Genomic DNA, 27,773 nt, shown 5'->3' with positions numbered 1-27,773 from the left:
CAGCGCTTTCCAGTAGCTTCTTTCTGCACAGTATTTTCAGTCAACTGCTCCCACAGCCTGCAGCCACTCTGGAACCTTTTACAGACACTTGAGCACATGCCCGGCCATTGTCAGTTTTACCATTGTCTTTCCCCCAGTCTATATGATAATACAAACTTATCACAGCATACAGTTATATCTTGTCTTAGCAGACAGGTTCTTTTAATTACATATAGCCTTCGACGAACAACATCACAGCACAAGGAGAGATATACACTGTACATGACTTCCTTATATACAATTCTATACAATTACACATAGCAATCTCTGATTGGTTCCCAACTCATTGACTTAACTCAGACCCAGGATTACATCATTCACAATCACCTGGACTAGGCCAGAACACATTCCCCAAATGAAGTTCTATATACAGTTAATGCATCACTCAGCATTCCCAATAGAAGCCCATTAGCAGTGCATGACTCAGCTATATTACAACACATTGTAAAACCTGACACAAAGTGCCATCCAGTTATAGATATAGATAGATAGATATGATTCACACACACAGAGATATAGTATCATAGATTTGAAAGGGACCTCTAAAGAAGGACAATTATGTGTTGCGTGTTCCAGAGTAGGCAAACCAGACAATCTCCACATCAACACTGACAAAGAAACAGCAAAAAATACTGTTTACCCACAAGCATAAAGAAATTACACATATTAGAAACCAACGCTTTCTCATTACTTTATATTCCAGATCACCAGACTGGGCCACAGCAACACGTGGCAGGGAGGCAGCTAGTACCTCTATAGATTTCAACTGAAGCTTGGCCTTTAATAGAAAATACACTTACACATCTGATATTCAAAACAGTGTCAGTAAAATCCTTAGTTCAGTGGGCAACTGCAGCATTTGCAGACTGAAAATCATAAACGCTATGGAACATGTAATGATAACCTCCACAGACGTGATGAATAAGATGCATTCAGCTTTTAATGGCTTTTGTGATTTTGCTCCTGTGAGCTGCATGCTACGTGAAAGACTGTGTCCTGGAGTACTTGGAAGCCGGCTTTGCCATTATTATTCAACATTAGCTTCATTTGCTGATTCAATGACTAAAGGCCGATTGGCCAGATGCAAATTTCACTTTCTGATGTTAATCTAACAAGCAGAAAAGCCAAGGGCCTGTCATTCAACACCCCAAAGCCTGTATGAATCAGGGAGAATAATTTTATGAAGTACTGTGTGAAGCTGAGCTGGATGCAGTAATTATCTGAAGGAAGTACTCTGTTTTGTGAGAGAACATTTGCATGGAAAAAGAAAATGATCTTGTTTTTAAGGGCAAAATTTATCTCCACACAGATATTCACTATTTTGCCCATCAAAAGGATTCCAAAACAGCACTAAACATTCTGGACTTGTTCCAGAGGCAATCTTACTGAAATTGTGAGTTGCATATAGGTTATGGGGACTTCCAGATGTCTTTAAAACTTAATTACCATTTACAATGTAATCCTATGCACATCTCTTCAGCCAGAAATAAACATCCTGGAGTTGAATGTGTATGCACAACCTGTTATGAAAGTGTTCACACCAATGAAAAAGCATGGTATTAATGATATGTGGAATATTCCATTTATATTCAGAAATTTACAATCGGAAATGTTCAACTCCAAAAGCTCATATTCTGCAGAACAGAAATCTTCAATGCAAACTTTCTCCTTTGCTGAAAATAAATTTGTATCATAATTAAAATTATGTAAATAGTATGCAAATAACCTGGTTACATTTATGCATAGAAAAGATTTGATTGATTTTAGTATTATCGCTGTGGGAAAAATTATCTAGCTTTTGTTTGCAGCTTTAATTTTAACCTGCTAGTAAATTATCTTTTCCAATTTGTAAACATTTTAATTAATTTTTTTAAATGTGATCAAGACATTAAAAGTTCATACCCACTAAGGCAGAACACAATTTGGAGATGCTGGGCAGGGGCCCTAACTGGCCCCCCCTTTTCTCAATGTCACAGCTGAATACATATTCTTGGGGGTCCACCAGTCTTCGGGCAGATCCCATGGCTCACAAAGGCAGAGGTAGTGAGACATCTTAGGCGCCAGCCAAGCTATCTCAACCATCTCTAACTCAGGGGAAACCCAAATCTTGTTTCAGGACTCAGGTCACACACCCCATAGTTAGTTTAACCTGGGAAAGTGTTTAGCTGCCATGGGGCTGACTGAATCACTGAATCACACATTGACCTAAGTCAGTGTTTCTCAACCAGGGGGTCGGTACCCCTGGGGGAGGTTGTGAGGGGTTTTTGGAGGGGTCACCAAAGACACTCAGAAAACACATATTTCTGATGATTTTAGGAACCCCTTTGGGAGAGAATGCTGAAGATCTCTCTGCCTGTCCTTCTCTTCCTTTTTGGAAACAGATGGTGAATCCTCCCATCAAAAGCCCTCCTCCACTGTGATTGGCCAGCCCATCGGCCAGTCTTCCAGACAAGGAGAGGGAAGACTCCAAGTGGGGAGGGAAGAGAGGTATGCTTGGCACATGGCAGCATAGTGCGCATGTGCCAGTAAGGAAGAGTGTGCAAGGCTGGAGGGAGGCTCTCAAGTCTCTTCAAGGCAGGGGGGAAAGTGCCTGCACAATGTAGGAGTGGCCCAGCACCATCAGGAGGAGGAGGAGCAGAAGCAGCTTAGGTAATTTATTAGAAAAAAAGTTAGTATTTCCTTTTGTTTTTGTATTAATGCTCCCATTAGAAAATGCACAAGGATGTGGGTGAACTACAACTCCTAAAATTGTGGGTCAATCCTACCTAAACTCTGCCAGTATTCAAAGTTGGCCATTTTGGATCTGTGTGACAAGTTTGGTCAAGATCTGTCATTGTGTTGTCTTATTGATAATGTTGTAAATTTTATTGCCTATGTTTTTATTTTTAATTGCTTGTACTGTTGTTATTAGTGCTTGTATTGTTGTATTCGGGCTCGGCCTCATGTAAGCCACACCGAGATGGTAGCGGGGTACAAATAAAGTGTTGTTGTTGTTGTTGTTTGGGTTCACAGTGGTTTCTGGATGAAAGTGAACTACAACTCCAAAACTCAAAGTCAATGCCCACTAAACCTTTCCAGTTGGTCATGGGAATTCTGTGTGCCAAGATTGGTTCAATTCCATCTTTGGTGGAGTTCAGAATATTATTTGATTGTAAGTTAACTATAAATCCCAGCAACTACAACTCCCAAATGTCAAGGTCTATTTTCTTTAAACTCCAAGAGTGTTCACATTTGTGCATATTGGGTGTTTGTGCCAAGTTTGGTCCATATCCATCATTGTTTTCCCCCTAAACCACTGTCAATTCCTTCCAGACCCCTCTAGTATTTTCTATTGGTCATGGGAGTTCTGTGTGCTAAGTTTGGTCCAGGTCTATCATTCGTGGAGGTCTCAGTGGTCTGGGTAAGTCAGAGCTGAAGCAATTGAAGGTACCGCAAATCCCATCATCTGTTGTCCATACTCCCCAAACATATTGTTTTGTGATTAATCACTATGCTCTAATTATGTTGATTTTGTAACAATGAAAATACATCCTGAATATTAGATATTTACATTACGATTCATAAGAGTACCAAAATTATAGTTACAAAGTAGCAATGAAAATAATTCTGGTCCTACTTACCTCTCCGAACGCATCTCCTCCTATGAACCAACTAGGACACTAAGATCATCTGGGGAGGCCCTGCTCTCTGTCCCGCCTGCATCACAGGCGTGCTTAGCGAGGACGAGAGACAGGGCTCAGTGGTGGCCCCTTGGCTGTGGAACGCCCTGCCTGCAGATATCAGATCGGCCCCCTCCCTGCTGGCGTTTCGGAGGAAAGTGACAGGGCCTTCTCAGTGGTGGCCCCTCAGCTGTGGAACGCCCTGCCTGCAGATATCAGATTGGCCCCCTCCCTGCTGGCGTTTCGGAGGAAAGTGAAGACCTGGCTGTTCGAACAAGCATTTGATTAAACAGTGCAATTGAACATAGGAATGGAATAATAGATGATGAGACTGGATTCTGGTTTTACTGTTGAGGTGCTAATGATTGTTATTCTGATGTTAATGATTTATGTTACAATTGTTTTTAATTGCCCTATACTTGTCTCGTGGTGTTTTGTATCAGTGTTGTTCACCGCTTTGAGTCGCCTGAGGGCTGAGAAAAGCAGTATATAAATAAAGTAAATAAATAAATAAATAAATTTTATGGTTGGGGGTCAGCACAACATGAGGAACTGTATTAAGGGGCTGTGGCATTAGTAAGGTTGAAAAACACAGACCTAAGTAGTCAGTGTCAATGTACTCTCTAACAGTTACTGTTATAAGTAACTGCAAGAGGGTGGTGAGGTAGTTTTGGGGGTGGAAAACCATTTCACATGCCGTGTTCTTTGTGATTCATGTTCTTTGTGCCAATCTTTTAAACAAAAGTACTGTAATGGATAAAGAAAGAGTGAAAACTGGTTTAGAAATGCAATACATTTGCATTTGCACTGGAAGCAATTGGAGTGACACCCACAAGTGCATTAGTCCTGATAGCTCAGACATACCTATATTCATGACTTTAGACGCACCCTGAAACCCTGAATCACTGGCTTACCAATAAACAAATATTGCCAGCACTTCAAATTCACTGGGGTGAGGGGTGCAGGACCTCATGAAAGTGATGTGATGAGGTCCATTGTTACTCAATTGTAACGACATTTGAAATCACATGATTTTGCCAGCACACAAAACAGGCGTGCTCTGTTGCTTTAATTGCTGCTAGTTTTTTTTTTTTGGTTTTGTCAAATTTTCCAGTGTTTTAGCTATAAAATTATGGTATGGTGTAGTATAGGAAGAGGTCCTTGGGGGTGCCATCGTAGGTTACCACACCAAATGTCACTGATTCTTATGATGCCAGTTATGAGGCAAGTAATAAAACCTCAGAAAGCCGAGAGCAGGGATAGGGAGGAGAACAGTACACAAGGGATCCAAAGTTCAGAAGGCAGCATACAATCATATGATTTGAAAGGAAACAATGCTGAGATCATGTTGGTCATGAAGCAATTATTTCACCTTATGTATGAACTAGATAAAATTGTACTGTGTTGAAGCAGGTATTTACTCTTATTTGCCCTTTTTGTCCTCATCTTTCCCAATATTTTTCTATTATCCTTGATCCAATAAAGCTGCTTCTGTACTCAAAAGGTGCTCCATGATTATTCTTCGTGCAGTTACCCAAGTCTGCCTTTAATCTAATTGTTCTGAGAAACTATTCCACAAATGCATGCTTCTAGTGCTAAATCTCCTTTTTAACCTAAACCCCTCTGATTGTTTTTTTCCCCATTACACATGTACCAAACATTTCATCCAGTCTTAATTTGCTCACGCCACCCTATTTCTCTTTGAAATAGTTCTCAAATGGATTTAAATCATCTATCAAACTCTTTTTTTCTAAACCAAATACACTAATAAAAATTCCTTTAAAAATCAATTTGAGGCAAAGGCATAAGGTGCAGATGACTCTGTATTTTCTTCTTTGCACCTTACCTAGGAAACATCTAGTCATTTTCAGTAAATTTACCTATGAAATAGCAGCATACAAATAAATGCATTGCTCAGTAATTTATATCTGCTTTTGGTGATGATGTCTGAGTGCTCCCCTTTTATATTGATTAATTGATGAATATTAAATCATTTAGGAAAGCTCATACTAGTATTGTTCTTAAGGTATTGTTGGTGGCATTCAGAATGTTCTTTGGTGCCTGGTGTACTATAAATCCACACAAATGCAATTCCCAAATGTCAGGGTCTATTTTTCCCAAACCCCTCCAGTATTTTCTGTGGGTCATGGAAGTCCTGTATGCCAAGTTTGGTTCAATTCTATTGTTGGTGGAGTTCAGAATACTCTTTGGTGCCTGGTGTACTATAAATCCACACAAATGCAATTCCCAACTGTCAGGGTCTATTTTTCTCAAACCCCTCCAGTATTTTCTGTAGGTCATGGAAGTCCTGTATGCCATGTTTGGTTCAATTCTATTGTTGGTGGCATTCAGAATGTTCTTTGGTGCCTGGTGTACTATAAATCCACACAAATGCAATTCCCAAATGCCAGGGTCTATTTTTCTCAAACCCCTCCAGTATTTTCTGTGGGTCATGGAAGTCCTGTATGCCATGTTTGGTTCAATTCTATTGTTGGTGGAGTTCAGAATATTCTTTGGTGCCTGGTGTACTATAAATCCACACAAATGCAATTCCCAAATGTCAGGGTCTATTTTTCGCAAACCCCTCCAGTATTTTCTGTGGGTCATGGAAGTCCTGTATGCCAAGTTTGGTTCAATTCTATTGTTGGTGGAGTTCAGATGGCTCTTTGGTGCCTGGTGAACTATAATTCACAGAAATGCAATTCCCAAAAAGTCAGAGCTGAATTGGTTGGCGGTAATTCCAATCCCTTCATCCATTGTCCATACTCCCCCAAACATATTGTTTTTATCATTAATCACTATGCTTTAATTATGTTCAATTTGTAACAATGGAAATACATCCTGCATATCAGATGTTTACATTACAATTCATAACAGTACAGTTATGACGTAGCAACAAAAATATGGTTGAGGGTCACCACAACATGAGGAGCTATATTTAGGGGTCACGGCATTAGAAAGGCTGAGAACCACTGTCCTAAGAGATGTTGCCAAATAGCTCTAACCCTACATCAACAAATAATTCTGCTCTAACTTTATGCTGAATCAGATAACAAATATAAATTACCTGGCATAGTAGAAATGGTTAATGAAAATTACTGGCACCTCATTAAAATATCAGGACTGTGTGCTTCTTCGTTTAATTAGAATTATTATCTCATCTTAAATTGATGAAATATCTCCTTCCACCTCGTGTCTGAATGGAGGTAGAATTTTTTATAACCTCCCAGTTCTAGTAATCAGACAGCTTTAAATCATAGTCCTCCTTTGCTATTATGTTTTCACATTCATGCCTTTGCATGCTTAATATAACAGGTTGATTCCTTTTCAGCATCTTATTATTCATAGATGAGTCAATCAATCAGAGCTCAGTCAGAACTGCAAATAACTCATACCGCTAAATATTATCTTCATTTGGTGTGGTTTCCAGGTTAGCTGGAGTTGAGAGGTGTTGTTGTTTTGTTTTTAATGGGCATATAGAGTTCAATATGATATGGTTACGAGTCTATGTAACACTCATGTTGACCATTTTGCAGTTAGTGCCTCTGATCTATAATTCTGTATATGCTTGGATAATTATATTTAGACAGAAACATTATATGTAAAGTACATATGAACACATTATTGAAACAGTTTTAGAATTAGCGGCACAATTTTCTCTTTATTATCTTCTTTATGTACTACAGCAAATAGCAAAATAAGCTTACCCCTGAAATTTTCCTTCTATCTGGCAATTACATAGCTCTCTAGCATGTCTCTCTATAGAATGAAACCATTCTCTGCAGAGCATTGTTGTGATCAAGGAAAACTAATTAAAAGACATACCAAGTAATGTCTACTATATCACTGGCAAACATCAGCGAAATAGAAAGTGCATATGGTGATTTGCGGCGAACAGTGCGCCCATCCTCCTTCCCCCATCTCATGGCAGAATTGTGGTGAAGCGTGTTGGCTTTTTCCCCATCAGACAAGGGGAAGTGTGGCAGAGTTGTGGCAAAGCATATTGGTGTTTCGCCCACCAGAGAGGGTAAAGCATCAAAACTACATAAAAACTGTGTACTAGCTCTATGGAGCTAGCCAAAAGATGGGAGGCTTACTGTGGTGGCAAGGTCGCCTCTCTGCAACACTTCTCACTGATTTGCCAACTGATGGGGTGGGACCATGGCCTGCATTGTCTGATGGGATACATTTGGAGCTGTGGCCAAAGAGGAGCCCCAGCATGGTAAGGGGAACCCCCCTCCCCCTAATGTGATAAGGTGGCAAGACAGCTCTGAGCGGAGCACATGCACATTATTGGAATATTCAAAAAGTAAAGGTTTAGCCTTGTAGGTGTATGGATACAGTACATATAACCTTGGCAAATGAAAAATGTTCTTGTGGTTATATCTAACTATAAAACAATAACGTTCTGCTGAAGCCTACACAAAACTTTTAGAAGCAAGTCAATTTGGTGTCACCTACTTTGAGGTTGTCACCCAGGGCAATCCGCAACATGACCTCATCCAATGAGACAACTATTATTAAAGGCTTTCATGGCCGGAATCACTGGGTTGTTGTAGGTTTTTTCGGGCTATATGGCCACGGTCTAGAAGCATTCCCTTCTGACATTTCGCCTGCATCTATTGCAAGCATCCTCAGAGGTAGTGAGGTTGTAATTTTAGAGCACCTGATGAACCAAGCTGGACACAGCATTTTATTTGAGAACACAGAAATGCTGGACCACTCGCACAACCACCATGTCAGACTACACAGAGAAGCCATTGAAATACACAAGCATGTGGACAATTTCAACAGAAAGGAGGAAACCATGAAAATGAACAAAATCTGGCTACCAGTATTAAAAAACTCTAAAATTAAAACAGCAAAACAGCAGAGGGAAAACAATCAGGGACATTTAATCACTTCTCAACAAAAGATTGCTCCAGGCACTGCCAGGCTATCAAATGCTAATCAAGGTGGTCAGTTGAAACATTCACACCTAGCTCCAGCAGACAAGAGTCCTTTGTCCCACCCTGGTCTTTCCACAGATATATAAACCCTTTTTCCTAGTTCCAACAGACCTCACTACCTCTGAGGATGCTTGCCATAGATGCAGGCGAAACGTCAGGAGAGAATGCCTCTAGACCATGGCCATATAGCCTGAAAAAACCTACAACAACCCAGACAACTATTAGCTGCTTTGGTGCCTTCAAGTCCTTTCTGATCTTCTGATCTTAAGGGGAATGTACCATGGGTTTTCAGAGAGGTTTTAATCTTTGCCTTCCTCTGAGGCTAAAAACACGTGACTTGACTGAAGCCACCCAGTAAGTTTCCATGACCAAGTGGGGATTCAAAAGCTGGTCTCTAGAGTCATAGTTTAACACACACAAACCACTATCTCACACTAGATCCTAGTCCCTGTATATGCTGTGTCCCAATTCAATGTAGATGGACTTGCAATAGGAATGATTCATGCAGAAAATGAGATTATTTTTTTTAACAAACTAAGCAGTCTCTGAAAAGACAGAACCTGCACAGTGTACTTTGGAATCTGCCAGGAAAACTTCGAAATCCTCAATGTAAGTCAGAACATGTAAATCATGTCAGTGTTTTTTCCCCAAAAAAGTGTCGTATAAATTGTGTTTTAGATAAAATACCCATATTCTGATTTATTTGAATTTTATACTGTCACTATCACATCATGAGGAGACAGCAAAGCCTAGAGAAGACAATTATACTGGGGAAAGTGTAAGGTAAAAGGAAGAGGGGCCGACCAAGGGCAAGATGGATGGATGGCATCCTTGAAGTGACTGGACTGACCTTGAAGGAGCTGGGGTGGTGACAGCCGACAGGGAGCTCTGGCGTGGGCTGGTCCATGAGGTCACGAAGAGTCGGAGACGACTGAACGAATGGACAATAACAAAACTGGCACTATGAATGTACATTCTGATTACTATGATGGAAGTTGAAGTACATGTCGATACTTTGGAATTTGGGAGGAAAACTGCTCTAATTCTTCAATATAAATAGGGGGAACTATAACAAAAGGAGAAGATATTCACTGGATATATATATATAAAGATTACATCACCATAAGAAACAAATCTGGGGACACCTCAAAAATGTTCTCTATAATTTCCCCTAGGAGTAGATGACTTCACAGCGATAGCCAGACTTTGAAAAGAGCGCTTTAAAATTCAAGTAGCAAAAGCTTGATAATATCATAGATAAATCTGATTTGGAAACACTTTTAGGATACCACAGGGAGCACCATGTGAACACTCATATCCTTCATATTGTATGAAAAACTGAAACTACATGCCACAGAAAAGGAGCACAAATTCTGATTCACATATAGGAACATAGTACAGAAACTGGTATTGGCTTTAAACTTAATCCAGATTATGCCAGAAAAGAACACATGTCTGGATGTAGGCTTCCATATCTAGATTCCAATTACAGGACTGAGATAAGGGCAAGCAAGTCAAAAAGATATGTTTTCAATAAATAAAGTAGACGTAAAATTATGGCTAGAAGCTTACTTTGTCTAAGAGAAAATAATGAAAACAGTCATGTTTTATTTCCATGCAATTTTCATTCTGATATCTTCCAGAGTTTTGTGGCAGATATCTCTATGTCTATGTGTCTCATCACATTGAGGAGGTCCCCATGCCGATTCACCAGCCTCTGTAGTGAATCAGCGGGACAATCTAGGGGTGCTGTGCCCTGACCGGACAGCAGTGATGCTTCCCCATCACACATGGGGAAGCATGACTGTGTGGCTTGTCCCCGTGGTAGACCTGTTGTTTCAAATGGAACATGGGGAGGTTGCCATTTCAGAAGTGCAGTGTCCTACTATGCTGCCACCCCAGTTGAGCAACAGAGCCCCACCAGAATTGAAGCTACATCAAGTGACATTCTAGGACATTAAACATTTGTGTGATGAGATCATATGTTGACTTTGGAGGAAAGAATGCTAATAACCTGGCTATACATTATTTTCATTGTATGTTACCCATGGTTTGATTGTAAAGAACTCTCCTGAAGATAATGTGTCCTAGTCATTCAGCTCACTGGGAAAACTTGGAGGTACAGTATTTGTTTTAATATTATGCTGTGAGATAAGGAACCACTGCTGCCTGAGATTTTGTTGTTGTTTTTAAAGGTGCATCTAAATCGTTAGAATTAATGTGATTTGATACCACTTTGACTGCCATAAATACAGTTTATGAGATAACAGGTGGGATGACCTTTCACTACTTCAGTCCTTTTACAGGTGTCTTTTTATGTGTGACGATGTGAGGGGAAAATATTTTCTTTTAAATCTTTTTACTGCCTTGTATTGATGTATTTTCCCCTTTTTAAATTGGCTGGGGCTGTCTTGTGAGCTTTTATGTTGAGGCTTTTATATTACAGGCTTGAGACACTCTTGTAGTAAACAAGTAACAAAGTTTATTTATAGCTTCTGGCTCCAACGCTTATGGTTACATTTGTTTGTTCTGTTACAGTCTTGAGTCTTACATTCAATATCATTCACTTAGTTAAATTTCCTATCAAACTTCAACTGTTTTCACATGAACAACTATGTTACTTTTTCATACACTCTTGACACAACTATATTCAGCCTTAAACCACACTGGCACTTCTTTATTTTCCTTAAAACTTAAGCTCCATTTTCCTAACTGTTTTTCTCTCACAGAAGTTCCTAACTGTCCTTAACAAACAGGAATCCCTAACAGAAACTTTATGACTCCCTAACTGCCTATTTTTAAACTTAACTCTGCCCCTTTGGAATGTTCATCTCTCTTCCTCCCAACTGCCATTCTGGCTCAGTGGCCCTTTCCAATCCTGGCCTACACTCATCTGCATACAACCAATCGGCTGCACGTATGCAAATTTATCTTGCCTCTACTGTTGCTACCCTATTTCTGCCAATTCTGCCACATTGCAACATAGAGCTATACATCAAAAATTTAACATAGATCAACACATTCGCTACAACAGGTAGAAGATTTGGCTCTCCACATTTTCACAGCCCCACCCACAAGTCATCTGGGACATTTCTTCCAAGTGAAAAAAAAATGATTACATGTATCATGTGGGGTTCTGAGGATAGGAGTGGTTATTTCACCTTATTTTGTATAATATTTTTCTCTGTACATACATTGCAGTGGCGGTGGTGAGCCACTGTATCAGTTTTTACCTCTAATGCCTTGCAGCACAATGTTTTTAGTGTCATTGTTTCAATGGGCATAACTGGGAGGAAAAGACAGGGACTTTTTTATGTGCAACACAATTGTAGAAATGAACATTTCAGATAAGAAAAAGGAAAGAACTACTTTTGTTAAGCTCTTTTCCTCTGAAAGTTAATGAGCATCACCTCCTGCCGTAACTATCCTGTGGATTTCAGGACTCCTCTGGCTTTTCTCCACTTATCACAAATTCTCTGAAGGGGAGGCAAATAAATGGCTTTGGGTCAGCTCTGATTACCATCGAGGAGGCAACAGTTACTTTTATATTCTCTGCAGTGAAGCCCAGGGAAACTTCTCTAAGCTTCCTGTTTCTTATTCTATTACTTATTTATAAAACCTATACCTTTCAACCAAAAACAAAACCACTCCACGAATTTACCTAAGGCACACGTCTTGAACCAATATGTGGACTTAGATATAGTTATATCCAGATCATTTTCAGAATAGGGGTGTAATTCTCTCTTGAAAAAAATGCATATAGTATATGCACAAGAATAAACATTTGTAAAAATAATGAGCAAAACCACATTATATGAATAGAACCTGCAATAATTTTAATTAGTGTGTTATGATCAGTGGGTGTAAAAATGTCATCCAGCCTGTACCTTTGATTTCATTTTTTTTCTTCCTACATTTCTCCTTGTTGAAATTCATTTTCTTAGTTTTGGCCCAGCTCCCTAATCTGTTACGGTAATTTTGAATCCTGATCCTGTCTCTTGGAATATTAGCTATCCTTCCTAATTTGGTGCCATCTGCAATCTTGATTAGCATGCCCTCTAAGCCTTCATCCAATTCATTAATAAAGATGTTGAACAGCATTGGGTCTAGGACAAATCCCTCTTTATGGCACCACACTAGTCACTTCTTTCCTGAATGAACATTCATTGAAAATACGCTTTTAACATGACTAGGAACAGGAAAATGCTTTGGATACCATTCCAGAATACACTAAAGTCCAAAATCCTTATGCACTCTGTATCTAAATAATAACAAAAATTTTTAAAAAGTTATTTGCAAAAAGTTATTTGCAGCTTCTCAAGTTGCTCCTGACACACAAAAATATTATTTGATACCTTCAATGGCATAATCCATTGATTTTTTTTTTTAAAAAATCAATCAATCAATTTAAAGAATAAGAAAATGAAAAGGGACAGAATTCAATAAGAAAGGCTGAAACCTGATATTGGCTGGCATTATGTTTGCAAATAGAGTAGGTTTACCAATTGTTGAATGGAGACTCACCATATAAGTACATCCCACTGATCAAGTAGATTTACTCTAGGCAGGACTAACAACATTATTTAGGCTATTATGTCATCTGTGACCTGCATAGGGAACCACAAAGTATTCTTGCATGTAATAATAATAATAATAATAATAATAATAATAATAATAATAATATATTTGTACCCCGCTACCATCTCCCGAGGGACTCGGTGCGGGGCTTACATGAGGCTGAGCCCACAACACAACAATAACAATAATAGCAATAATACAAAAACAATACAAAACTCATAGCAAAATAAGCAAAAACAATAACAATAACACGACGCATTTAAAAACCAATGGCTGGGCCAAATGCAATAATTAAAAATTTTAAAAATAATGCTGGGCATGAACAAGTAGCATGTAATTGGAATAAAGGTTTTGAAGAGGGAAGAAATGTAAGCAGTGTAACTCTGGAACAATACTTTTTTTTGGTGACATCAACTACCAATGTATATTTCATTCAGTGTTTCCCATCAGTCTCTGTATAGGTCCGTCTTTAAAATATTTTGTCCCTGCACTTCCACACTATGTCGTTTAACTACCTACATTTAACTCTGGAGATATGCATAATTATGTTCAGATCTCATATTGTGGCATGTGATTGGTTCTCACCAGAATATATAAGATCTGGGAATCATGTGGCACTCCAGAGGTTTGTTGGACTGCAGTTCCCAGCATCTCACCCTATTGCCTATGTTGGCTAAGACTAGTGGCACCCATAGCCAGCAATGGTGAAAAATTTAACTATATATGCTGGGATTTGGAATTCAACACTGCCTGTCCCTGTTGTATAGGACTGTGCACTTATTTTATTTTTTGTTAAGAAAATAAGGTATTTATTATCCCCGCTGAGTCTCTATTTCCCACAAGACTAGTGACCTTGTCACATGGCTTCATCAAGGAGAGGTGTGGGGGGTGTGGGGAACTCGGTGCCCCATGCTCCGCATCACCTAGCTCCAGTTGAGGGGAAGCATGGAGCATGCGTGGAGAACATGGCTTCCCCCCATGGGTTCCACTGGCAATGTGGGAGGCCTCCCATGTTATCCTAGTGGTGGGATGTGCTTGCTCCACCCACTTTCACCCATGGAACTGCACCAGCATCATCTGATGGAAGCCAGCATGCCACCAATTTTAGCCCTTTGTTGTTAGTTGAATGAGAGTGTTCAAGTGATAGCAATAACTTTGTTTACTTGGGCCAAAATGAAACTTATCTGCAGATTTCCCGAGTCAAATATCTGAAGATTTCATCCATTTAGATGAAATTGGAACTATGTTTTGTGTTCTTGTTGTTGTATTTTTCTTATGTATATTACATAGTGGGATTTTTCTCTATAACTTTGAATAGTTATAGCTAAAAGAGTGAAGGGAAATCAAACTTTTCTTGAGCATTCATCTTAGAAGTGATTGGGATATGTTAGTGGCAAATACAGATTTGGAACAGTATCTCTAATCTAAGTTAATGTATTAATTCAGCATGGATAGAAAGAACTGCTTTTAATTGTCAAAAATATAGAAAAGCAAAAATGCTAGGGTTTATATTTTAAGGGGAAGCATCCCTTTAGGTTATCAAATGTTATTTTCCAAGGACCCAAGAGGAGCTGGTGAAGGACAACATGGTTGTGCTTGTGTGCTGTGCTATTTTCAATGCATTTTTTCTCCCCACAGACATTTTTATTTTAATACTGTTGATTTGCTATTGTAATTTTATTCCTTGAGAAATCCCTTCTGTGTTGAGAAGTATGAAGTTCACTTTCTCTTTTCTCTCAAAATTTTCAAAAGCTCTCCTTGTAAAGAGGCAATGAGATGAATTTGAATATAATGGTGTGAAGCAAATCATAATGATAGAAAAAGGATGGATACATACAAATCACTATTATTTTGCAAATGTATATCTGAAATCAGATGCATCCATTTGAGTCTAAAGAATGGTATAAATTGTGATTATTAAAAAATACATACATATAAAAACATTTTCCAGGGTCTTTTATAATTTTTTTATAAATCCTACTGGGTGAGTACTTTGCGAAATAAACTATGCATCTAATGAGAAGGAGATCACATAGCTACTGATATAAATTTAGAAAATACAATTGATTGATGTTGTAGCGAATTTGTTGATCTATGTTAAATTTTTGAGGTATAGCTCAATGTTTCAATGTGGAAGAATTGGCAGAAATAGGGTAGCAACAGTAGAGGCAAGATTAATTTGCATACGTGTGGCCGATTGGTCGTATGCAGATGAGTGTAGGCCAGGATTTGAAAGGGCCACTGAGCCAGAATGGCAGTTGGGGGGAAGAGAGCTGAATATTACAAAGGGGTGGAGTTAAGTTTAAAAATAGGCAGTTAGGGAGTCAAAAAGTTTCTGTTAGGGATTCCTGTTTGTGAAGGACAGTTAGGAACTTCTGTGAGAGAAAAGCAGTTAGGAAAATGGAGCTTAAGTTTTAAGGAAAATAAAGAAGTGCCTGTGTAGTTTAAGGTGGAATACAGTCCTGTCAAGAGTGTATGAAAAAGTAACATCTTTGTTGCTGTGAAACAGTTGAAGTTTGATAGGAAATTTAACTAAGTGAATGATATTGAATGTAAGACTCAAGACTGTAACAGAACAAACAAATGTAACCATAAGCGTTGGAGCCAGAAGCTATAAATAAACTTTGTTGCTTCGTTTACAAGAGTGTCTCAAGTCTGTAATATAAAAGCCTCAACATAAAAGCTCACAAGACAGCCCCAGCCAATTTAAAAAGGGGAAAATACATCAATACAAGGCAGTAAAAAGATTTAAAAGAAAATATCCCCCCCCCCCCCACATCATCACACAATAAAAAGACACCCGTAAAAGGACATGGAGTAGCGAAAGGTCACCCCAGATGTGTTTATGAAACTGATTGTTGCATCCTAGAACAGGAACAGAATCCTCTAATCATTAATTACACCACACCTTGAATAAAGGAAGAGTCTTTTTTTATTTGAAGAATAACTGGAGCAAATAAAAGAGATGATTATAAAAAATAAGTAGAAGTCCAAAAGCAAAAAGCCAAATAAAGCAGCAACATAAGCAGTGTCCAAACAAAGGAATAATAACAATGTCCCAAAGCTTGCAGAAATAATCCAAAAGCAATGAATAACCAAAAAGCCCTTAAAATAAAGCCATGAACAAACTAGCCACTGCTAACCCACTTGAAAAGCCATGAATCCTTAGAGACGACGCCACATGAAACAGGAATATCTAGGAGACTTGAGTTTGATTCCAAATGATGCGTGGTCTAAAGAAAATTCTCTATGAGCTCAATTTAAGTCCCAAAAACTGGTTGCCCAGTTTTTGGCCTTAACTGCCGAATTCTTTCTGACCTGTGTAAACATTGGGCCTCTCGACGGTTCTGGCTGATTTCCAGACAGCAACTGGCCTTATCTATCTCCTCATTAACTGCAGCAGATGTGAAACTATCTTGCAAACTCAAGCTTGGAGAAGGGAGTAAACTTTCTTCCCTAGCTGTGACAGGAACTTTCTCGTGAGAACTTGGCCTTTCCCCTTACCCTCCTCGATCTGACTCTGCAGTAACCTTATTGCCCAAAGTGTCTCCATTTTTCATCTCATCCTCATTGATCACTTCAGGTTCACTTCCCAAGTCAGACCCAGAAACATTAGAAGGGGAAAACACAATCACAGATTCAGGCTCAAACACAGGACTTATATTTAGCAATTCAGCAAAATCTCTACTAGGACTTATTTTCAAGGGATGTCTTATTTTCCGGAAAACAGAGTAGGTACTGAAATAGATCTACATTCATGAGTGAAACTGGAATGTGCATAGAACTCTAGACTGGGAACCAGTTCAATTTAATTAGCACAAAGCTCCAGTTTTATATCAGTGTTCTGCAATCCACAATTGCCCCTTCTTTTTAAAAAACAAATATCTGGAGTGTTACAATTTTATTTTCAATTATTCCTTTTCAGTTACCTTACTATACTTCTTCAATAGATGTAGCATGCTGAATAATAACAACTCTAATTTGTGCTTTCAGATGAAAATTACTATTATCACATTAATTTGGTAACACGATATATTATAAATTATTTGTTTTATTCCATTGGATCAGTGAAGGCAACTGATTCCCATTTTTTTAATATAAGACCGACTCAGTGCACAGAAGCTGTCAAAAGCTGTTGATCTTTTTCAAAAAGGCTTTCACGGAAGAAAGGATAAGATGACCTTCAAGGCTCTATAGTGTCTGATTGTCTGCAGGAGTAAGCTAATCACAAGATGAAGCTCTTGAATCTATGCCAGGCTTCAAAATGAAACTGTGCAACTTTCAGCATGAAAAGAAGGAATTTTCATCAAATAATTGGAAATAGCTCAAAAGTGGGAATTTACTAATTGTAGGTGTCTCTGCAATAGGATGGATGTAGCATTGAGAATGCATGAGGCCAACGCAACTAGACAAATACACATATATTTCTCAAACTTCCCATTCCGTAATCCCTCTCTTAGAGATGGAGGATTTTAATCCTTTTGTAGAAAAGAATTTATTTATTTCATGCATTTCTACCCTGCCCTTCTCAACCCCCGAGGGGGGACTCAGGGCGGCTTACAAAAGGCACAATTCGATGCCAACAACAACAATAAGATAAAATATGTATCAAAAGCAATTATAAAACAGTTAAAACAATCAAGTTATATCTCACAATCAATAAAACTAATCTAAAGTTCAACGTTCGCCAGCTCAGAATCCATAAATTTATTCCACATTGTCAAATCCTATCAACTCTAGTCGTCATTGTCCTTTGTCTATCTGCCAGATTACCCAAAGGCCTGGGCCCATATTCATGTTTTTAGTTTCCTTCTGAAAGAGAGGAGGGATGTCAATGACCTGATTTCCTCAGGAAGTGAATTCCACAGGCGAGGGGCCACCACCGAGAAGGCCCTGCTCCTCGTCCCCACCAATCTCACTTGTGATACAGGTGGGGCCGAGGGCAGGGCCTCCCCAGAAGATCTTAAACTCCGAGGTGGGACATAGAAGGAGATGCGTTCGGACAGGTACACTAGGCCGGAGCCGTATAGGGTTTTGTAGGTCAAAACCAGCACTTTGAATTGTGCTCGGAATTCGATCAGCAGCCAGTGGAGCTGACATGGTGCCTCTCTATCCTGCTTTGGCCAGACCTTACCTGGAAGCACACTATGTCTTATTCTGGGCACCACAATTCAAGAAGGATATTGACACACTGGAGCGTGTCCAGAAAAGGGTGACTAAATTGATCAAAGGCCTGGAAACCAAGCCCTATGAGGAATGGCTTAAAGAACTAGGTTGGTTTAGCCTGCAGAAGAGCAGGTTGAAAGGAGACATAAGAGGTATTTTTTTAAATATTTGAAAGGATGTCATAAGGAAGAGGGAGCAGGCTTGTTTTCTGCTGCCCTGGAGACTAGGACTCAGAGCAATGGGTTCATGATACAGGAAAGGAGATTACTAGGAGTCTCCAAACTTCGTTTTAACATTGTTTCTCGTATCTAATTCATAAGAGCAGGTTGAAAGAAGACATGAGAGGCATTTTTTAATATTTGAAAGGATGTCATAAGGAAGAGGGAGCAGGCTTGTTTTCTGCTGCCCTGGAGACTAGGACTCAGAGCAATGGGTTCATGTTACAGGAAAGGAGATAACTAGGGATGTCCAAACTTTGTTTTTAAATTATTTGTTGTATCTAACTCATAAGATCTGTATACATAGATATTAAGAAACACAGTGGGACACCCACGCAGAAACTTAAGAATTGAAACACTCACCTAATATTTTCGTTTAAATTCTGAAATCCTCAGAAGCTTCCCAAAGCCAGTTTCATGTTCAGTGCAAGCAAGTGAAGTGAAGCCAAAGTGGCCCCAGACCTCTTGAAATTAAGAAGAGATAGGCTGCCTCTTGGTATAAGGAGAGGAAAGCAGCAGGGTGGGATGAGCTGGGAGTTGGGAAAGAGGCTGAGATAGCACAGAATTCTGGGAAATGTAGTTTGGGAAGATGAGGAGTCCTAGGACAGAGAATTCAAAAGGCCCTGCCCTAAACTATATTTCCAAGAATTCTCTTCAGCATCAGAAAGACCCAATGAGGATATGGGAGAGATCTATCCAATAAACAGAGTTCCAATAAACTATTGAATCTACAAAGAGGACTGACTGGTCCTTCAATACTTGTAAGGAAATATGTCCTGAACTGCGAAGAAATCTCTAAGTTGAAGTTCTATGGGTTAATGTGTTTTGTGTCATATCGGGAGAGACATTCAATATGATAGCTGTTGTGCCTTTAAAAATGATGGGTTTTTTCAAAACTTAAAAAAAATCTCAAAAATCAGTAAATATATCAATATTTCTGAAACTTGGGGGGAAATATCCCCTGTTATTTTGTGTCATTACATAGAAAATTCAAGGAGATAGTTCTTGGGATATATTTATATTTATATTTGTAAAAACTTTGAAATTTCCCCCCAAACTCAGTGGAAGAGTAAAATATTCTGAAACTAGATGAGCTAACAGTGATAAATCTGTTCTACAATTGTAAAAAGTTTCATGGCAATAGTTCTAGCAATGAGGGACAATTAGCACAATTACTTAATGAAAAGTAACAAAAAAGTGGTTAAAGAGTTATGATGCAGACCCTGTCCAATTTTGGAAATATTTCAGAAAGGATCCCCCACACACCCTCTAATTTTGTAATGAGCATTAAAACATTTTTTCTTTGATTGCACAGGTCTAGAGATTACACCTGAACATGAGGAAATACTTCCTGACCATAAGAACTATTCAACAGTGGAACTCACTGCCTGGGAGTGTGGTGGAGGCTCCTTTCTTGGGGGCTTTTAAGCAGAGGCTGGATGGTCATATCTGAAGACAACTAGAGAACTCAACTAAACATTTTAAAGAAAAACAAGTTTCGATTATGCTTTTCTTACATGACAAGGGATTGGACTGGATGACCTCTGTGGTGTCTTCCAACACTATGATTCTATGAGACCCATCTTACTGGCAATATTTAAATCTCCAAATACTATCAGAATATTTATGAAGTTGCAGACACAGAGATCAAAATTGATGACTATAAGAAAATTAATTTACTACTTAGTTGCTTTTGGCTCAACTCTAGTACAGCTCTAACTGTTCCCACCTCCTCAAAGAATTCTATTTAGAAGCAATCATATAATGTCATACTCTGCTAAGAGCCTGCAACAAATAGAACATGTCATATAGAACCCTAGATGGCACCATGGTCGTTTCCAAAATTTCATTTTTATGATGCAATCATGCAGCCTTGTGAAATAAGAACATTGAATTTTGCTGAAATGGAATCACAAATGTTGATTCTATTAAATAAGTGTCTAGCTTGCTGCACTAGGGAGAAGGAAGCATTTGGCTCTTACTGATATAAAGAAAATATCAGTGGAGCTAATCTTGTCAAAGTAGAGCAACCCCAAAGCAATTCCATACAGTTCTGAAGCCAAAGATTCAGTTATTCATGTAGAAGATACTTCAACTTGCCTGTGAGATAGAATCAATGATCAGTGCATGCACAGTCTAAAGTATGTCCATTTCCTTTTTTAACCTTGGCAAAGAGTACACCTAACCTCAAAGTAAGTACAAAATAAGTACAAATACTAGGTCTTGAAAAGTTCTTCTACGGTGCATCTATACGATATAATTCAGTGGTTCCCAACCTGTGGTCCATGGACCACCAGTGGTCCCCAAGAACTAAAATATGGTCCACCAGCCTCATTGTTACTACACCGTTGCAACCAGAATGACTGGTCTCACAAAACCCTCTTATAATAATAATAATAATCCTTTATTTATACCCCGCTAACATCTCCCGAAGGACTCAATGCGGCTTACAAGCCACAATACATCAATAAAACAACAGCATAACAAATACAACAATAAATAAAACTCAACAAAACAAGCAAAAACATTAAAACAATAGCAATAAACATTAGACAATAACACCGCAATGCATTTAAAACTAAGGCCGGGCCAAATGTCATGATTAAAAATTTTTAAAATGCTGGGCATGACAGGTGAAATTGATAGGTTTTTGGAGATAGGTGCGGTGTGCAGACAATCTTAAATCCCTAGTAAAGGGCATTTGGGACATGAGGCTAGGAGTTTCCTATTCTGGGAAGGCACACTGGAACAACCACGTCTTCAAGTTCTTCCTAAAGACTGCCAATGTTGGGGCTTGTCTGATGTCCTTGGGAAGAGAGTTCCAGAGTCGGGGGGCCACCACGGAGAAGGCCCTGTCCCTCGTCCCCACCAATCATGCTTGTGACGCAGGTGGGATCGTGAGCAGGGCCTCTCCAGATGATCGGAAGGATCGTGTGGGTTCATATACGGAGATGCGGTCACACAGGTAGGCGGGTCCCAAACTGTTTCGGGCTTTGTAGGTAAGCACCTGCACCTTGAATTGGGACCGGAAAATGAACGGCAGCCAATGGAGCTCCTTAAACAGGAGAGTTGACCTCTCCCTGCAAGGAGCACCAGTTAACAACCTGGCCACCGCCCGTTGGACCAGTTGGAATTTCCAGGCTGTTTTCAAGGGCAGTCCCACGTAGAGCGCATTACAGTAGTCCAATCTGGAGGTGACTAAGGCATGGACTACCCTGGCCAGATCCGCCTTCACGAGGTACGGTCGCAGTTGGCACTTATAGTGCTGGGGCAATGGGGATGTCAGGAGGCGAGAGGCTGACTACCCATGAAAGGTGATGACAACAAGCCTCCTGATTGCTGCTTCTCCTTATCCTCCCTTTCCCTGAGTGGAGCCATTCCATGTGGCACCTGGAAGCAGGGGCACCTTGGTGACTTCGTTTTTAGGCCTGTTCCTGGGGTTATTTGGGGTGCTAATTATTTGATTATTTGGGGTACTAATTCAGAAAATTGCATTGGATAGATCACAGCAGCTCTAGATTATTAAATATGGTTTTCTGTGGGTGAGCAGATGGTGACTACTGGATGGCATATGTTCTGTATCAGAAACTTGAGCTGGTGTGGTTTATCCAAGGCAACTTTCTGAATTAGCACCCCAAATAATCAAACCGAATCCAAAGTTGACCAAAAACTGATTCGTAACCATTTCGGTACTAACGTTGGAGAGTGGTCCCTAGTCAAATTGGCCCCTGGTCAAGTGGTCCCTGGTCAAAAAAACATTGAGAACCACTGATATAATTAATGCATTTTGGCACTACCTTCACTGCCATGGCTCAATGCTTTGCAATCTCGGGAGCTGTAGTTTGGTGAAATGCCAGCACTCTTTGGCAGATAAGGCTAAACACCGTGTAACATCACAATGCCCATGATTTCTTATTATTGAGCCATGAGAGTTGAGGTGCTGTTAAACCACATTAATTCTACAGTTAAAATGCCCAACTAGAAAACGAATCTAAACATTTTAAAGGAAAACAATATTACAAGAGTAAATATAACTCCATGGATTATATAGCTGTGTGCTAAAGGAAGAAGATAAAGGTAAGGTAAAGGTAGTCCCCTGACATTAAGTCCAGTCATGTCTGACTCTGGGGTGTGGTGCTCATCTCCATTTCTAAGCCGAAGAGCCAGCGTTGTCCGTAGACATCTCCAAGGTCATGTGGATGGCATGACTGCATGGAGCGCCGTAAAGGAAGAAGATAGAATATATAAAACTAGCTCTGCCTGCCATGCGTTGCTGTGGCCAACCTTCCTCTTTCTCTCCTCCTTTCTTTCTCTCCTTCCTTTCCTCCCTCTTTCCTTCCTTCCCTTTTTTTCTTTAATTTTCTCTTTCCTTCTTCTTCTTCTTCCCTTCCTTCCCTTTTCTTTCCCTTCCTGTTTCTCCCCTTTGTTCCTTTTCTACCTATTCTTGGACTGCAACTCCCAGCACTTTCTTATCAATCAATCTACCTAACTATCGGTATCTAACCTATCTATCTTATATGTCTGGAGGATTGCTGGGAGTTGCAGTCCAGGAATAGGAAATTGGAAATATGCAGGGATTGGGATGCTCTCAAAGAAATCCAAGGAGAAGAAAGCTTGTAGCTTGGAAGCAGTGCATTTGGATCATCCTCCTCTCCCAAAGTGCCTGGTTTAAGGGATGCTGGGAGCTGTAGTCCAGAAGAGAGTGTGGATATGCTTTGTGTGTAGTTTGCCAGGGGAAGTTTTGTTTTTGCGCATGCGCTGCAGCATGTTTTTTTGTTGCTTTTTTGGCCTTTTAAGTCCCTTCTGTTGTTTTTCAGTGTTTTTAGGATTGATGGTCACTCATTGGCCTGATAGGTGTACTGTGTCCAAATTTGGTGTCAATTCGTCCAGTGGTTTTTGTGTTATGTTAATCTCACAAACGAACATTACATTTTTATTTATATAGATACATAGATATCTTGTGATTTTTTGGTCTTAATGTTGACACCTAAAAAACTCTCTGTTTTAAAATTGTTGTAAAGTTTTAAAGTTTTATACCCTTGTCCTGTGACTATAACAATAACATTTATTCCTACATAGACAGGAACATATATTATTCAATGGTTTGTGTAGACACAATGCCGATTCATTTACTAAACTTACTTAGCAGACTTCAGGCAAAATCTGCTAAGATACCATCTGGTTCAAAATATGGCTTTTGCATTTTTCAGGAACATACACGTGTATTTTTGGAGATAAAAGATGGAAGTAAACTTTAAATTCTATTATTTTTATACTATAAATATTTATTTTGATTATGTTGCAGGTGTCAATATGTACACATGAAGGAAGAAAACATGTCAACATGTGAAGACTAGGAAGGAACTCCATCTCAGCCAAATAGCAACAAGATTAATACCTTTAAAGATCAAAATGATTTAGACAATAGAAGAGGGCCTACTGAAATTAGTAATACACGTTTGACTTTTTCTAAGCTCCATGTTATTAATATTTTATGCCTATCTCACCATACTTCAAAATTATAGCAGCAGGAAAAGGATTTTTTTTTAAATGACTGTGACTCTGGATACACGTTTCCATGAAAAGACAGGTGCTTTTCTTAGTACAAGTAAGATACTTGAGAAGTGTCTCTCCCTAACTTGAAAAGATCTGCAAAAAATCCTTTTGAATTAAAACTGGCTGAGATCTCAGTTATACTTATAAATTGTACAATTTCTTTTGACAGTTAGCTGTTGACAGACATAGATAGCAGCGCAACATGAGCGGGGATTTATATTTTAGATTTCAGAATGGTGAAGGAAACTATTCTTAGCAAGCTTCAAAGACCTGCTTTTGCATATATTCAAAATTAAATGGTGAAAAGAGGCAGACAACTTTGAGATCACTTCTTCTGATCATTTTGTTATATTGTTTAACAGAAATAGCAATGTGATAACTTCAGACAAACACTTACCCTTTAAAATTAAGAGCTTGTGCATTTTATTAGCAGAGATAATAAACATCCCCATTTGATTAAGAGACAATCTACAGAAGAACATGTCCCTGAGGCATACCTACAAGTGGATGTCCTTGTCCTTTTTAAATGGCACCTTCTGGAAATCATTCTTTTCAAACATCAAAGTTTCTCACTGCAATGAACTTACAGACCCAAACCCAGAAACAGGCATTACATGCACCTGCTTCTCTTTTTGTGAGAGGTTAACATACACTCCTCTCTCTTCTGGCAGCTATATATATATATTCGCTCTAAGAACTCAAAGCAACAAGTTTCTAATTCTCTAGAACACCCATTGGGCTCAAAAGAGCTCTGAGAGCATTAATACAACATTGCAACACAGATCAGCTCCAACTTAATTACAATAAAACCAAAATCATGGCTTTCACTAATAGGCCCAGGACTTACTCTTGGAGCATAGATGGTCATAAAATTGAACAAGTTACATCCTTCAAATATCTAGGTGTAGTTTTCCAATCTAATGGTAGCAGAAGAGCTCATGGGGATCAAGTATCCAACACCGCGCAGGGGAGCTCAATAGCCATTCTTAAATATCTCAGGACAAGAGGGGGCCACTTCACACCGGCAGTGCTCAAGCTGTTTGAAGCCAAGTCATCAGCTCAACTCTTGTATGGTGCTCAGCTGGGCCCCTTCCCCAGTTTTGCCCCATTAGAGCTGGTTCAAAGTTTCTGAGATCGGCCTTGCAGGTCCCTAAATGCGTTTCTAATGCCACCCTGCGACTAGAGACGGGCTTTATGAGAGTGGAGGCCAGGGTGTGGGTGGCCATACTCAACTTCTGGCTCAGACTATCCCGTGCACCCTTTGGTCTTGCCCCACTAACCATGAAGGATGACTTCCAATCCACATGGAAGCAGGCGGTAGCATCAAAAATCTCCTCATTGGGACTCGATATGGATTACAATCAAGCCAAAGCACTTATTAAACAACATATCACAGACACAGAGTGACAACTAGATCTGGCCTCAGTTCCAACCTTCCTTATCAATGAAGACAGCAGATATCCTGCCTCCCCTATGGCATATTTAACAAACTTAGAAGTTCCCATTCATCGAAGGGCTTTCACCCTGGCTTGATGCCACGCTCTCCCATCAGCTGTACTCTAAGACCGCTACCGGAAGATCCCTTTCCCAGAGAGACTCTGCCCCTGTGACTCGGATCAGATTGAAACAATAGAACATGTGCTCCTCCAGTGCCCGTTCTACAGGGATATCCACGCCAGGCTTATCTTACCTCTGTTATACAAGCACCCAGGCCTTTCAGGACAATTTTATACCTCCCTGCTACTTGCAGATATTAATTCAGCTACAACCTACAATGTTGCAAAGTTCTGTGCAGCAGCATACAAAATCCGTCAGGGAATGACTATTCCCAAAAGTTAACTGTGTGTCCAGTAATCTTCTTCTCTGAATCTACAATTTGGTGATGGATCTGGGCATTGTATGTTTTTAACCTGTTTCCCCTTCCGCTCCCTCACCCATATTGTGCTTCAGTAGTTATATTTATATTTTTAATGTACCAAATATACCAAGTTTGTATAAAAATGTGACTATTTCCTGTGCTGGTCAATGACTGAAATAAATGATTTGATTGAATTCTGAAATAAAACTAAAACACATATATGGAGTGGGCTGGAGGTGGTGGTGGTGTCTGTATGTTATTCTGTCTGATTACTCAGGTTTAGGAATGAAGATTAATGTCCCACATAACATACATTTATTCTATTTGTAAACTGGCTACTTTTTAAAATAAAAGGAAAGTCATTTACAATGCAGGTGACATATTGTTATAAATAGCTGAGGGTGCAAAAATGATGGTGCTGTAGATATATTTCATTTCCTTGTGAGTTTCAGACCATGTATTATGGCATGAATGAAGTCAGCTGTAAGATGAATAATATTTTCCAAGAGTCACTTATGAATACTTGTATAAGCATTTAAGTGGCAGAAAAGTGAGGGGAAATGAATAAAACATGTAGACAATCTTTATGTTTACTGTGCAGGCTTACATCTGAGGAAGTAGATTCAGTCTACAAAAGCTTATGCTGCCCACTTCATGCTCTTCATTAGTATCTAAGGAGCTACAAGATCTCTTTGCATACCTTCTAGGCTTACATCACTGTTAGCACCATTGATTTTAATTAATATCAAGTGTTTGCTACCCTTTTAATTTTTCCCCCACTTTTCAAACTTGCTGTTGAGACTGAATAAGGAAATGAAATAGACTCCAGGCATGGATTTAATATTGAATATTCATCTGAAGCAAAATTCCTTCAAATAGAAAATAAGCACTATGGTCCTACAAATGAACTAAAACCTTTGTTCCCAGTGTTTCACATTTTCAGGGATATCCATCTACCCAATCATCTTTTGATATTGGGATATGGTTTGCTAAACTGTATCTCCAGTGATAAAGTCCGCAATACCATCACAAGCTGCTGCACTCCAACCTAGCTCTTTTGTTAGGGAAAAAAGCTGAGACAAAAGGCAGTAGCGGAGTTTAGAGTGTGGTGTGACCAGCACCATTTTCATGGGAAATAAACCCTTAAATTATGAACTGAGCTTGAGTAATGTGCTAAATGCGGTGGTGGCGGCAACGGTGTGTGTATGTGTGTGTGTGTGGGGGGGGGGGGGAGCAGAGATAATCTGTTTCAAAATTGCTCTCATCATTTCAACACAGTGGCACATATTTTAAAAAGAAAACAAAAACAATAAAGGAACAATATTCAAAGCTTCCAGTTTCAAAAAAGATCTTACCAGATGGGTCAAAGGTCACTTGATTGGCGGGATGTGGGCCAGCATCAATTGAGACCATTGGTAACCCTTTCCGAACATCCCACAGTTTCAAGACCCCATAAGAGTCACAGGAAACAATAGTATCACCCTGTAAAAGAAATGGGAAATGTCATTTGTAAAGACCTATCTGGAGAACTACTATTTTTCATTGATCTCCTTTGAACCTTAGGATTCCTCCTTAATAAATATACCCAAAGTGGCATTTTGGAATATTTATTTATTATTCATTTATTTACAGCTTTTATATTCCGCACTTTTCACCCCGCAGGGGACTCAGGGCGGATTACAATGTACACATATATGGCAAACATTCAATGCCAATTTTGACATACAACATATACAAGACATACACAGAG

At 39.3% G+C, this 27,773-nt stretch overlaps 1 protein-coding gene across 2 annotated transcripts in view; it reads right to left on the bottom strand.

Annotated features, from left to right (window-relative positions):
- SPAG16 (sperm associated antigen 16) overlaps positions 1-27,773 on the bottom strand; it is a 590,759-nt gene that overhangs the window by 141,716 nt on the left and 421,270 nt on the right. For both annotated transcript variants that reach the window (XM_060781324.2, XM_067470372.1), the window contains exon 15: positions 27,379-27,505. In XM_060781324.2, coding sequence (XP_060637307.2) covers positions 27,379-27,505 — 127 coding nt within the window. The remainder of the gene's footprint in view (positions 1-27,378; positions 27,506-27,773) is intronic.

Source organism: Anolis sagrei, chromosome 1 (genome assembly GCF_037176765.1).
Source record: "Anolis sagrei isolate rAnoSag1 chromosome 1, rAnoSag1.mat, whole genome shotgun sequence".
Lineage (NCBI taxonomy): Eukaryota > Metazoa > Chordata > Lepidosauria > Squamata > Dactyloidae > Anolis > Anolis sagrei.
Note: the sequence above shows the minus strand (reverse complement) of the source record. Positions and strands in the feature narration are given on the sequence as shown.